Here is a 14532-nt window from a genome sequence, read left to right as displayed (position 1 = left end):
AATGTCAGGCGTAATAATCGAATCATTCTCCAATTGGTCCATTTGTAGCTTGCAAAAAGAAAATGTCAGTAATACTCATGAGGGTGTTGTTTATAATCTGTATCAGTTTTAATGCCAGTTCAGGTGAGTTTTCAGTAACATGTTCACACAAGTTTTCAATGAATGAATGAATGAATGAATGAATGAATGACAGGTTTCAAACCACAGCTGGATTGGTTGTGTTGTAGGTTTTTGTGTTTGCAGTGATGTGGTTTGTGCAGGCGAACAGCATCATCTTGTGGCTGTGAGTGACAAGTCCAGAAGGAAACTGTGGTGAAGCTCTCTGTGATGTTTCAGCTGCAGTGTCACGAGTCCACACAGTGCAAAACATGAGCTGAGAAAACAATACAACAACAACATCATCATAATGTTTAATGGATGAAATTATTGAAAAAAAAAATCTACCTTATAATAAAAAAAGAACTAGCCTAAAGCCTACGGTCTTTTATCTTCCAGCCAGAAGAGGTCAGCAGAGGTGAGTTAAACTTCAAAATCAAAAAGTTTGGCACTTAGTGTTAATCATAACATAATTATCAACAGATAAGCAACACCTAACTTAATCAACCATCTTATCTAAATCACAGCAAACTAACTAAACCTGTAATAAACCAGCAGGCCTCATTGACGTTGTTGAGATACACAGAGATATCGGAATAAATTGCATGCAAACACTAAAAACAGACAAATGCAAAAATATGGCAATATAACAGAAGTATGTTTGTGAAATAAATAAACTATAATAAATAATAAATCTGGTTTTGGTCGTTTTGTGTCTATTTATGGAATCTATAAACCCATTTGTAGTTGTTTAGCCTTTCTTTGGGTCTCTTTTTGTGTATTTTTCTGATAAATTTAGGTTAGTTTGTGGTTCTTTAAGGTAATTTTGCATCTATTCCCTGCTGTTTTGTGTATGTATTGGTTATTTTGTGTCTCTTTGCATCTAGTATTTGTTGCTGTTTTTGTTATATTATGTCTCTTTGTATTTGTTTAGCCTGTCTTTGGGGGCATTTTGCATCTCTTTTGGTAATTTTCCAATTTTTGGTTTGTTTGCATCTCTTTAAAGTAAATTAGCATCTCTCTATAATTATTTAGCCTGCCTTTAGGGCTTCATTTTGCACCTTTTATTGTTTGGTTCCTGTTAGTAATGTGACTTTCTCATACAGAGGCTCTGGGTCACAATAATCCATTTAAACCAATGCAGAACAATCAAATGTATGCAAAATAGCTGCATTAAAACAAAAACATGGAACCGTTTTCAATATTAAAATGGTAAATTAACAGTAAAATTCATAGATGGCGCCAATGAGCCGGTGCTTATTGTTTGGAGCAGCAGCAGCAGCGGAAGAAGAAGAGGAGGAAGCAGAGCTGCTGCTGCTGCTGGAGAGTTTACTTGTTGAATGACATTAGTGCAAACCAAACATAGTAGTTTTATCTGTCATTATTTCTGCCCGGGAATAACTCACCACAGCCCCTCGGCCCTTCAGTCGCATTCCTCCGGACCTCTTCTGACCCTCTGCTTCACCTGGGGAAACAAAAATGCGGGACCGGACGAAAGAACTCGGAAACGTGAGTGCTGCTAAAAAAAAAAAAGTAAACGGGGCTAACGTTAGCATTAGCGGTAGCATTAGCATTAGCTGCTAACTTCACTCAGCTGAGTTCACTGAGCTGAGTCGAGTAACGGTCGTTAACCTCTGCAGTTTCTCCGCGGCAGCTTCGACTGAGAGACCGAAACGAAATAACCCGATTAAAATATCAAAGTTAAAGCAGCTTTGTGTGTCTGAGTGTTCAACTTTTAGTGTCAGTTTCCGTTTCTCCTCCTGAGGTGAAGTGAAGCTGCCCAGGCCGGGACAGGGCAGGGCTGGCTGCCTCCTCAAGACAAGACTCAGAAAAACCGGCGTCGTGAACGTCGCATACGTTTTAAAGGCTTTTAACGGAAATAACAAAGAGTTCTAAACTGCCTTTGTTTATATATAGTTATAGATTTGATGCGTTTAAGGGCACTGGGATTTTCTGTAAACCAGGTGTGGTGCAGTCAAGGTGGTTTTAAAGTGGTATAAATCTTCCCAGTTTTGTTTTTATAAGAAGAATAAATGTCTTATAAAGGTGAAAAGGTGTTTTGAAATAGTCTTTAAACCCCTTTTTATTAACTTAGTCCAGATTTGATACATTCAGCTGCAATGGGATTTTCTAATCTATACAGTAAACCTGGTGTGGTGCAGTCAAGGTGGTTTTAAAGTGGTATAAATCTTCCCAGTTGTGTTTTTATAAGAAGAATAAATGTCTTATAAATCTGAAAAGGTGTTTTGAAATGGTCTTTAAACCCTTTTTTATTAACTTAGTCCAGATTTGATATATTCAACTGCAATGGGATTTTCTGTAAACCTGGTGTGGTGCAATCTAAGTGGTTTTAAAGTGAAATCTTCCCATTTGTATTTTTGAATCTTCCCATTTGTGTTTTTATAAGAAAAAATAATATTTATAAAAGCAAAAAGTGATTTAAAATGGTCTTTTAAATCCTCTCTGTCATAGATTTGATGCGTTTAAGGGCACTGGGATTTTCTGTAAACCAGGTGTGGTGCAGTCAAGGTGGTTTTAAAGTGGTATACATTTTCCCAGTTGTGTTTTTATAAGAAGAATAAATGTCTTATAAATCTGAAAAGGTGTTTTGAAATGGTCTTTAAACCCTTTTTATTAACTTAGTCCAGATTTGATACATTCAGCTGCAAGGGGATTTCCTATACAGTAAACCTGGTGTGGTGCAATCAAGGTGGTTTTAAAGTGAAATCTCCCCATTTGTATTTTTGAATCTTCCCATTTGTGTTTTTATAAGAAAAAATAATATTTATAAAAGCAAAAAGTGATTTAAAATGGTCTTTTAAATCCTCTCTGTCATAGATTTGATGCGTTTAAAGGGCACTGGGATTTTCTGTAAACCAGGTGTGGTGCAGTCAAGGTGGTTTTAAAGTGGTATAAATCTTCCCAGTTGTGTTTTTATAAGAAGAATAAATGTCTTATACATTTGAAAAGGTGTTTTGAAATAGTCTTTAAACCATTTTTATTAACTTAGTCCAGATTTGATACATTCAGCTGCAATGGGATTTTCTAATCTATACAGTAAACCTGGTGTGGTGCAGTCAAGGTGGTTTTAAAGTGGTATAAATCTTCCCAGTTGTGTTTTTATAAGAAAAATAAATGTCTTATAAATCTGAAAAGGTGTTTTAAAATAGTCTTTAAACCCTTTGTATTAACTTAGTCCATATTTGATACATTCAGCTGCAATGGGGATTTTCTGTAGACCTGGTGTGAAAAAATAAAATTTATAAAAGCAAAAAGTGATTTAAAATGGTCTTTTAAATCCTCTCTGCTAACACAGTCCAGATTTGATGCATTCAACTGCAATGTGGTTTTCTGTAGACCTGATCAGGTGTAATCAAGGTGCATAAAAAGTGGTAAAAAAATCTTCCCCTTTGTGTTTTTATAAGAAGAATAAATATTTTCCATATCTGAAAAAGGGTTTGAAAACAGTCTTTTAAAGCCTCTCTGTTAACTTATTCCAGATTTGATGCATTTAAATGCACAGGGATTTTCTGTAAACCTGTGGTGTGCAGATAGTCAAGGTGTTGTAAAAGTCGTATAAATCTTACCATTTGTGTTTTTATAGGGAGAATAATATCTTATAAATCTGAACAGGTGTTTTTAACTCCAACTTTTAATTTGTCCATATTTGACAAGTCCATGTGTAATGGAGCTTTATGTAGACCTTGCATGATGTAGTCTAGGTGTTAAATGAGATGTGAATGATTTGTGTTTTTGACGAATAATTTATTTTCACACATCTGTTAAAACATCTCCTGTTATTGTAGCCCAAACACACATTCACATTCACAATAGTGAGTGGTGGGAAACAAAAACAGAAACTGTGGTTCAGTATTGAAAGTTAAGTTCCCTTAACTTTTCCCTCAACTGCTGAATCAGTTCAGTGTCTTAACAAACCTCTCTGTCTCTGTCTCTGTCTCTGTCTCTGTGTCTTTACTCATGTTTTCTAAAAATGTGGCGGCGCGGCGGCAGAACGCCGAGGCGTCGGACGACGACGACGAGAGCAAAGCTCTGATGATCAAACCTGGAACCTCTTCGGCCAAAGAGGAGAAGGAGAGCGAGGCTTTCTTCAAAAAGGTGAAACATCAACTCTGTCACGTCGTCTGCTCTCATATTTACACATCACATCACGCTACACACACTCACACACTCAAACATTCAAACGGATAATTTGCAGCAACACTAAGGCTTTAAATAGCAGAACAGTCACACTGATACAATCTTGTCTAAAATGTGTTTTGTCAACTTTTCAGTCTGCTGGTTCTGTTCTGTCATGAACAAGGACCCAGTGTTACTGCAGTAAAACTTTATTTATACAGACAAAAGTCACACAGGGAACTTACAATCAAAATATACAATAAAAAGTACAATAAAATACAATAAAACTAAGATAGAAATACAGTATATTATGGCTTTGGAGTTGTGCAGTTTCAGTTTCGTCCTCTATAACAACACATTTAAAATCTTTGTGTTTTGAATTCTTGATCAGATCAAACAGGCTATTTAAAGTCAATTGAAGCTAACAGAAATTATAATTTCCACTGCTTTCTATTGTTTTATTGATCAAATGTAAATCCATGACATCACACATCAGCATATCTCCTATTACAGATGATACTGCACTAATGTCCTCACACTAAAGGGATACTGTTCATGAAAAATATCAGAGGTCAGGAGGAGTTGTTTTTTAACAGAATAAACTAAAACATACTTTTGACACAAGCCTGTCTATTAGGATTTAATTCTAAACCAGAGATAAATAAATAAAACATGGCGTTGTCTTTTCTGCTTGTGTAGGCTCGAGAGATTCAGGAGGGGATGCACAGGCTGAGGAAGATGGTGTCCGACCTGGAGAACAAACAGAAAACTGTGCTCGGTGTGGCGCTGCCTGTCGACAGTGAGTGTGTTGCTTTGGATCAGAGTCAGATAATTAACTTGTATTAAACTTTTTTTTCTTTTTCTTTGATGATGATAAACATCTGTAATCTGTAATCTGCTGCTCAGGTATGAAGAAGGAGCTGCAGGACCTTCGAGAGGAGATCAAAACGTTGGCGGGGCAGATCCAGAGGAAACTGAAGAGTGAGTATCAGTCAGTAATCAACACCTGGTTTCATTTACTCACAATATTATATTATAATCAATGAATGAATTTCTCTCTGCGCAGGTATCGAACCCAAGAAGGGAGAAGACGATGGAAAATACATCCCCATCAACGTCCGCATGCAGCGCACACAGGTGGAGCCTCAGCTGTTCTTATGGATAGATAGATAGATAGATAGATAGATAGATAGATAGATAGATAGATAGATAGATAGATAGATAGATAGATAGATAGATAGATAGATAGATAGATAGATAGATAGGAAAGGCATATTGAGTTGCCTCTTGGTATGAAATACACTATATAAATATTCATATAGTGCATTTCATATCAAGAGGCAACTCAATGTGCTTTACATAAAACATACAAACATTTAACAGTAAGAATTGGAAATGGCAAAAAAAGAAAAAACAAACAAACATAAAAACGTACAATTAAAAAAAAAACAGAGAATAAAACCCAAAATAGTAAAAATTGGAAACATTAAGCATGCAATTAAAAGCAAAAAAATAAGAGAGAGAAAAAATATATAATAAAATGAAAACTAGAGCATAGATAGATAGATAGATAGATAGATAGATAGATAGATAGATAGATAGATAGATAGATAGATAGATAGCTTTATTCATATAGTGCATTTCATACCAAGAGACAACTCAATGTGCTTTATATAAAACATACAAACATTTAATAGTAAGAATTGGAAACGGCAAAAAAAAAAAAAAAAAAGTAAAAATTGGAAATATTAAACATACAATTACTTAAAAGCAAGAAAAAAAGTACAGGAAAAAAAGAGAGAGAGAATATATAAGAATAATAACATAAGAAAAAACTAGATGGATGGATGGATGGATAGATAGATGCTAAAAAAACAGAGAAGGACCAAAGTTAGTTTATTCCACAACATCTTAGTTTGTAATATAACTAACTCCATCTTTTAACTCATTGAGTGCCGCGCTCCATTCCAAAGTTTTAGTCAAGTGTACCGGCAATTTAGACCATTTTTGACTTTTTATGTAGAGCCACAGTGTATTCTATATTATTGCCACCAACACATACTGTGGCTCAATTGAAAGGTTTACCTTAATGCTTCAAGTGGCCACAAACCGTTTGTTTCTACGTGCCTCTGTTCCTGAGAAAAGTCAAGCTAAACATGGCTGGGTTTCACCAAAATCCCTCCTTTTTTTCTAGAAAAGGAGATAGAGCGTCTTTTATGAAAGGTGCTCTGTTTGTGTCTGTCGCTCTTCTGACACTCGCATTTCTGGATCAAAGGGCTCGTATAAGATAAATATATACAACAGTTGTTGTTCTATTCACAAAACCACCATCGGGGGCGGGGGGGGCGCCACTAAACAACAATAACACAGACGCACCGTGCCGTGTCACAGCTTCTCCCCGCGGAGCGTGAGGGTCAGTCGGCCACCGCGGCTCGGGAAGACCGGTCTCGCCGGTGGTCGCGGTCCTTCTGTGGTACGGGTCGGTGATGCCGGTCTGCTTTGGCCCAGAGACCATCAGATTTTACCGCGGGAGGACTTTGGGGAGGACACGGTGTTGCTCCAGATGAAGACCGGGCGGACTGTCGGCTGAGAGCTTCCTGGTTCAGCTCCGAGCAGCTCGAGCAGCTGGAGCAGCAGCGCGGGTGAGAGCAGAGCAGCTGCGCTGCAGCAGCTGCTGCATCTGCATGCAGAACTCGTTTGCAGAAGCCGAGTTATGATAAAAACTTCCAGATCATGAGCTGTCATGTGACTTTGATCGTCATCTATTTCAGTTCTCCTCGTCGTAGAGTCCCCAAATTTACATATAATGTGTATTAAAGTGTCTATTTTCATAATTTAAAAAAAAAGCAAAAAACGTAAAATTACGTTTTCGGCACTCAACGCATGGGAACGAAAAACGAGAAATTACGTGGTTGGCACTCAATGAGTTAACATCTGAACATATTAAATAATTAAAATCTTCTCTTCTCCTCCTCTCCTCCTCCTCCTCTGCGCAGCACGGCGTCCTGTCCAAGGAGTTTGTGGAGCTGATGGGTCACTGTAACACCATCCAGGCTCAGTACAGAGACCGAAACGTGGAGCGAATACAGAGGCAGCTGAAGATCAGTGAGTCCTCCAGACAGCTGTGATTTATTATTCCTCACCGTGGTGCGTTTGTGGTCTGTGGGTTTTTTTTTTTTTTTTTTTTTTTTCTATTTTTATTCTGGGGGAAATCAAGACAGAGTGTGACAGATCGTTTCCTGCCCCCGGACGACAGGTTTCACTTCATTCCAACACGTCCGTCACATGTGTGTCGTCGTGTTTTTTCTTTTTCTTTCGCTCTCACTTTCTGCTGTTCTTGGTTTGAGTCACAGTTGAATCTACAGAAACATTAAATACTGAACTCAGATCAGTTTGGTTCTTTAGCTTTTAGTAGTTCCTCTTACACCCACAGTAGAAGAAAAGTGGAGACCTTGAAGACTTTTTATTCTTTTATCGTATTTTTTTGTCAACACAATATAAAAGTGCAGTAAAAAAAAAAAAACAGTGAATGAAAAACTGTTGGAGAGGAAATAACTGGAATATTTCTCAAACATGAGATTTTGCAGGGAGCAGTTTTCCGATGTTTTATTCACATTTTCATCCTTTTATTGGAAAAAATAAATGAGGGATGATAATTAAAATCAGCTTTATTAATAATAGACTGCACAGTGCACATATTCTTTACAAATATTGCCTTGTATATATTATCTGTGCTCTTTATTCCTTTCATTCATGTCTTTCCTAATGATAATTTGCTCAGTTATAGTGATGAAACAGGATTTAATTGTAGAAGAAAAGTTTTTATCTCCATCGTCACTGATTTCCTCCTCGTCTCGTCTCCTCAGCTGGGACCAACGTGACGGACGAGGAGCTGGACACGATGCTGGAGAGCGGCCAGACGGACGTTTTCACTCAGAACGTGAGTTAAAACGTTAATGTGAGCTTTTCAAAATAAAAGAACAGCACCCAACAGCACCATGGTTTGCTATTGTTTTGTTTTGCCTTTTTTTTTTGGTAACACTTTATAGTAAGTACACGCTATTAAGCATTAGTTAAAGAGATAGTTCAACATTTTGGCAAATTGGCCATAGCAGTAGGTTCGTTACCTTTAATTGTTGGTGCAAGCTGTTTTTAGAACGGCGGAGCAGAGCCGTGAGCTGCTCAGAGCTACGCTACGGAGGCTCATGGGATTTCTTGGTTTCCCTCATCAAACTCATCAAATACACAATCCAACAACTCCACAACGCTCTGGTGGACACAAGTTGTGACCTGCACATTCACCACGCTATGAGATAATAACAGAACGTTACCACATAGAGTTGTTTTAGAGGGAAATTCATGCAAAACCGCTGATGCGCGTTGCCTTCAGGGACAGTTTTTCAGCAAGCAGTCTCTGAATTTACCTTAGTGTGTACTTATTATAAAGTGTTACCCTTTTTTTCCCTCTATTTTTTTTTTGTTCACGGTGTTTTGTTGGATTATTGTCTGGTTCTGTTGCCTCTGTTGTCATATAGTATGTGTTGTCTGTTAGTCACTCATCTTGCACAATAAAAAAAAGTAAAAGAACAGTGTGACGGGAAACCACAAGACACAGAAACACACATTTCATTTTCATTTGGAGCAGCTGTGTGTGTGTGTGTGTGTGTGTGTACATGATGATGACGATGTGAAGCCTGATGTGAATGACCTCCTCTGTTGTAGCGTCTCTAGTCGCTCTCTCTCTCTGGACCTCGGCCTCGGTAAGAACCATGTGAAGGACGATCATGTGTCTCCTTTAGTGTGAGCGTAGCTGGTAGCGAAGAGGAGGAAGTAGATGAGACCCTGACACCTCGTTGTTGCTGTGACTTTGTCTGTTTCTTTGTTTGTTGGGTGAGTTTTAACGACTCTCTGCGCTCTGACAGATTCTGAGCGACGCCAAAGCCACGAAGCAGGCGCTGAACGAGATCGAGTCCCGGCACGATGAGATCCTGAAGCTGGAGCGGAGCATCCGAGACCTGCACGACATGTTCCAGTACCTGGCCATGGAGGTGGAGGCTCAGGTAAAACACACAGAGAGGGAGATGCTGCTGCGTTCAAGACACCTCGGAAAGTCGGGGAAAAAAAAACGAGCTCAGTGTTGCCAAAAACGAATTGAACGGAAAATTACAGGTCTTACAGATAACTCGGGTATCACTTCAGAGCTCCGACTTTCCCACTTGACGTCACGACAACATCAAAACATGGCGGCCCTCGTCTTAAACTGTTAGAATTTGGAAATTTTAAAGCAGAAGTAAGCGATCCGGTCGTTTTGGCTAATGCTGCGTTCCAGGCAGGCTTTTGAAACCGTAAATTACAGCTTCAAGTCACAACTTACGACTTTGTAGCGTTCCATGCAACCCACTCGTGTTTTTCCGACCTGTTTTACCTGTGAAAGTCACTATAACGGCCACTAACGCACCATAACAGTCCTCGTCCCTACGTCACCACATTCAGGCCGTCCCTTGGCTGCACACACAGCCCTGCATGCCGTTCTCTCTCCTCATTGGATAAAAACTGTAGGATACGATAAATGTTTTCTCCTCGGCTCAGAGCAGAGCAGAGTGACTGACAGACCCGTGTTTCAGTCCAAACACTCTATGTAAGTGATTGCTGTCGGAAGATATAACTATTTAAGACTTATATTAACACAAATATATCACTCACTTCTGCTTTAAGTAATTTGTTGAGGTTTTAATGCATATTTTTTGTGTATTATTGCAGTAGCCTATATGAAATACGTTTATTATATATATTAAACCTCCTGTCGTCCTTCTGGGTCAAATTGGCCCAATCAACCCAATCTGTTCCCTTCCTCCATCCTTCCTTCTTCCCTTCCTTTTTCCATTGCTTCTTTCCACAATAATTTTTCCATTCCTTCCTCCTTTCTTTCCCTTCGCCCATCCTTCTGCTTCCTTCCTTGACCTAATCTGTTCCTTCCCTCCATTTTTCTGTTCCTTCCTTTTTCCCTTCCTTCCGTCCTTCCTTCGTTTGTTCCCTTCGTCCTTACTTCTTCTTCCTTCCTCTTTTGATCTAATTGGCCCAATCTGTTGCCTCCCTCCTTCCATCTTTCTTTCCTTACTTTTTCCTTCTTTCCACAATCCTTTTTCCCTTCCTTCCTGCCTGCCTTCCTTTTTTCCCTTTGCCCTTCCTTCCTTCCTTCTTTACCTTCGTCCTTCCTTCTTTGACCCAGGAGGACAACCGGAGGGTTAAGCTGTGATTGTTGTATTGTGTGAATCTTCCGAGTTCCTGCAGCTGTGAATGCAATGTCGGAAGTCGTAAATTTCCAAGTTGGGAATTCCGACCTCCGAGTTGTTTTGAACGCAGCGTGAGTGCTGACGGTGTCGTCCTGTCTTCCTGCAGGGCGAGATGGTCAACCGCATCGAGACCAACATCAACCAGTCGAAGAATTACGTGGAGAAGGCCAAGGAGAACACGGAGAAGGCCGTCACGTATCAGCAGAAAGCTCGCAAGGTACCAGACCGCCAGACCACGTCCATCCTGAGATCATTTTATATTAAAGGAGGAGTGTCTGTGCGCTGCAGCCCCTCCACAGGTGGAGGTCGGTGCTCTCAGGAAGGACCAGCAGCTTGAAGAAAGGAAAGAAGAGCCTGGAGCACACGATGCAACAAGTAGTTTAATTAGTGCAAAAGAAGGACCAACTACTTGTTGCATCACCAGTGACTCGTGTGCTCCAGGCTCTTCTTTTCCTTTCTTCAACATTTTATATTGCTTTAATAATGACAGTTGCATTCACCCACTCACATTCATACAGCACTCCTGTACCTACCTCTATAGCACATTTCTACTACTCAGACACACACATTCATACACTGATGATACAACAGGGGCAGTTTTGTGGTTTGGTTCAGTGTCTGCGATTGAACCACTTCTAGTTAGTGAACGACACATCTGCTCCGAATGTCGAAGCAGCAGCTCGTCGACCACGTTAAGGCCGATTTAGCATCTTCAGTCTGCGAATTTAAAAATGTCAGCGATGAGTTATTTTATCTGCAGGAAACGCAACAACGACAGAGTGGAGATGTAGAGCAGCTTCACTTTGTTAATCCTATCTATCTATCTATCTATCTATCTATCTATCTATCTATCTATCTATCTATCTATAGTAGTAATATATTAGTAATAAACAAACAGCAGATGAGTTTGGTGTGACATTAGATGTAAAACTTCACTGACTTCACCCATCTCTGCTGTCGGCCATGTTTGTTTTTGTTTTGTTTTATTTTTGACTCCCAGCTGAGCACAATTATGACAAATACTGATGTTAAAGTCGCACTGAATTCAGACTGAGGTTCACATTTAAAAAAAAAATTTAACATAAAAGTGACAAACCAGATTAGTAAAGAGATTTGCTGGTTCAGACTGAAGCAGGAGACACAAGGAAACAGATTTAATCGAATGTTTTTTACTTATATTCACGTCGTCTTTCTGTTTTCATTTGCTAATAAGCTAACACATCTTTATTTCCTTTCTCACTTTCTCTCTGCAGAAGAAGATCTGGATCGCCATCTGTCTGGCCATCCTCATCATCATCCTAGCGGTGTCGTTGGCGACGGCCTTCAGCTAACGGCCGCAGCAGCAGCAGCAGAAGCTTTTAGGTTCAGCAGAGGAAGAAGAAGCACATCATGGGTTCAACAACGAAACAAAACAAAAAGAGAAAAGAAAAGAAAATCCCCAGTTTCTTGTAAATACGTCCGCCCTCGTGTGGTTTGGTGGATTTTCTCTGTCGTCATCCCCCCCCCCGTCTTTCTCATCTCTCTTTTTATTATTTCATCACAGTTTCTGGTCTTCCTCTAACACCTCCTTCCTTCTTCTTATTCTTTCTTCTGTTATTTTTCTTTTTTTTTTTAAAGAAGAGATGTGCTCTCTGCTGTTTTAACCACGACTGGTTGTGAACTGTTACGTCAGCGCCTCCTCCTCCTCCTCCTCCCTCGGTTTAAAGAAAAGAGGAAACGAGCGTCCTTCAGCGGAGGCACGATGCAGTATTGAAACCTGAAACACTGGCGCTGAACTTTACTGTACTCAGGAAAAAAAAAAAAAAATGTGCGTTCGCTCTTGTTACGTTTCGGAGGCGTTACAACAAAAACAAAAGAAAAAAGAACAAAATTTTAATTAGTTATGGCTTTTTTTTTCTCTTTTCTTTTATAGGCTAATATAATTGTACATAACCTGTAATGCTGAGAATTAAAGATACAAACTTTATGCAGATGATTTTAAAAACTTGAAAATTGTTTCAAACTTGTAAATACAGATTTTTTTTTCCTTTTTCTTTTGTTGAATTATCATCCCCCTTTTTTTTATGTTTTTCTTCATTCACGTCTCAGCGCTGCAGCCCCAATTTTTTTTTTTTTTTTATGTGTGCGACCACTTTGTATTTATCTGAACATTGTTGTGTGAGCTGCTACAAGAAACTTCTGCAACAACACAAAAATGAAGATGTTATTCTTTTGTTTTTGGGGTTTTTTGTCCAAACCGGTGCCTTCTGCTTTATGTGGAGCTGAGAATGTGACGTTGTGCACTAACATTTTTTTTGTCAAGAAGGGATGGAGTCAGTTTTTATTTTATTATTGTGTTTCTATTCACGCAGCAGCAGCGGCGACGAGTCCTCGGCTTCACCCAACACTATTCCTCCTCCTCATTTAGACTTTATCAATCCTGAAGTTATTTTTCTTCACTCGTTTGTCACATTTTGGGACAAAGTCGTTTTGACACTTTTTTTTTGGTTGATTTAGCTGGAAAATCCTGGAAATAAGAAAAGTATAAGAAGAAGCTGCTTTGCACGACAATGTGACGAATCTGTGAAGATAAATAAAACAAAATAAAAAATAAAACAGTTAAATACGTATGTTATGTCGAAGGACGCTCGAGTCTGAAGCACAGTTTGAATATTCAGCAGCCACTTTGCTACTGTGTAATATTATTATGGCTGTTGAGTTTTACATCACATTTATTTTAATATAGTTTTGTTTTTAAAAATAAAATATTGCCATGTTCTATTAATCTGTGTGTGTGTTTGTCTTTTAATTCACACTTCACCTTTTCTTTCTTTTTTTAAGCCCCAGTATGTCGGAATGGGCTCTATGCACAGCTCCAGCACTTGCTGAATTTAAAGGGATAGTTCAACATTTTGGCAAATTGGCCCATAGCCATAATCCCTATAGTCATAGCAGTAGGTTCGTTACCTTTAATTGTCGGTGCAACCTATTTTTAGAACAGAGGAGCGGAGCGGCAGGCTGCTCAGGGCTACGCTATGGAGGCTAAGGGAATTTCTTGGTTTCCCTCATCAAACTCATCAAATACACAACCCAACAACTCCAAAAGGCTGTCGTGGACACGTTGTGAGCTGCACAATCACCACGCTATGAGATAATAACGGAACTTTACGAGACGGGGCTGTTTTAGAGGTAAATTCATGCAAAACCGCTGATGCACGTTGTGTTCAGGGACAGTTTTTAAGCAGACTCTGTATTTACCTCGAAAACGGCTCCGTTTTGTAACGTTCCGTTATTATCTCATAGCGTGGTGATTGTGCAGGTCACAACTTGTCCACCAGAGTGTTTTGGAGTTTGGGGATTTTGTATTTGATGAGTTTGATGAGGGAAACCAAGAAATTCCTTTAGCCTCCATAGAGTAGCTCTGAGCAACCTGCCGCTCCGCTCCTCCGTTCTAAAAACAGCTTACACCGACAAATAAAGGTAACAAACCTACTGCTATGACTATAGCGATTATGGCAATGGGCCAATTTGCCAAAATGTTGAACTATCCCTTTAAGGCAGGTCCTTCATTTCCTGTCTTACATTATTGGACACACTGATTAATCCAGGTGTGTCTGAGTAGTCACAATGGTCAGACACACCTGGATTAATCAGTTTGTCCAATAATGTAAGACAGGAAATGAAGGACCTGCCTTAAATTCAGCAAGTGCTGGAGCTGTGCATAGAGCCCATTCCTCCCATCTAGCGGTGCGGTTGCATATCTGAACGTATTCTTGATGTTGCGTTCACGTGAAATCGGGCAGATGTCAGACAGACGCTTGCATGTAACAGGATAAACAAGCGTCTATGTAAACAAGTGGTCCGCCAGCACGAGGCAAAACAATACAGGCGTGACAATATGTTGTCATGGTGATGTCGTATTGTTTACCTGACTCACGTTTTACCGTCTTTCTCTGGTGGAGTAAAATGACATCCGGTTGGTTTGCCGACGGCCGTCTGCCTGACTGCACCTGAATGCAACACCAGT

The 14532-nt window shown here is 39.4% G+C and overlaps 2 protein-coding genes across 2 annotated transcripts in view; both read left to right on the top strand.

Annotated features, from left to right (window-relative positions):
- The window catches only part of acsf2 (acyl-CoA synthetase family member 2), a 288967-nt gene that overhangs the window by 193050 nt on the left and 81385 nt on the right, over positions 1 to 14532 (top strand). The gene's annotated exons all lie outside the window — the stretch shown is intronic.
- stx4 (syntaxin 4) lies at positions 1422 to 13284 on the top strand. Its single transcript, XM_083994603.1, has 10 exons — positions 1422 to 1605; positions 4108 to 4212; positions 4933 to 5032; positions 5140 to 5214; positions 5300 to 5370; positions 7230 to 7338; positions 8100 to 8173; positions 9156 to 9293; positions 10633 to 10743; positions 11780 to 13284. Exons 1-10 carry the CDS (start codon positions 1576 to 1578, stop codon positions 11855 to 11857), a joined length of 891 nt encoding a protein of 296 aa, XP_083850729.1. The 5' UTR covers positions 1422 to 1575; the 3' UTR covers positions 11858 to 13284.

The sequence above is a fragment of the Trachurus trachurus genome, assembly GCF_905171665.1.
Source record: "Trachurus trachurus genome assembly, chromosome: 19".
NCBI classification, from domain to species: Eukaryota; Metazoa; Chordata; class Actinopteri; order Carangiformes; family Carangidae; genus Trachurus; species Trachurus trachurus.
Note: the sequence above shows the minus strand (reverse complement) of the source record. Positions and strands in the feature narration are given on the sequence as shown.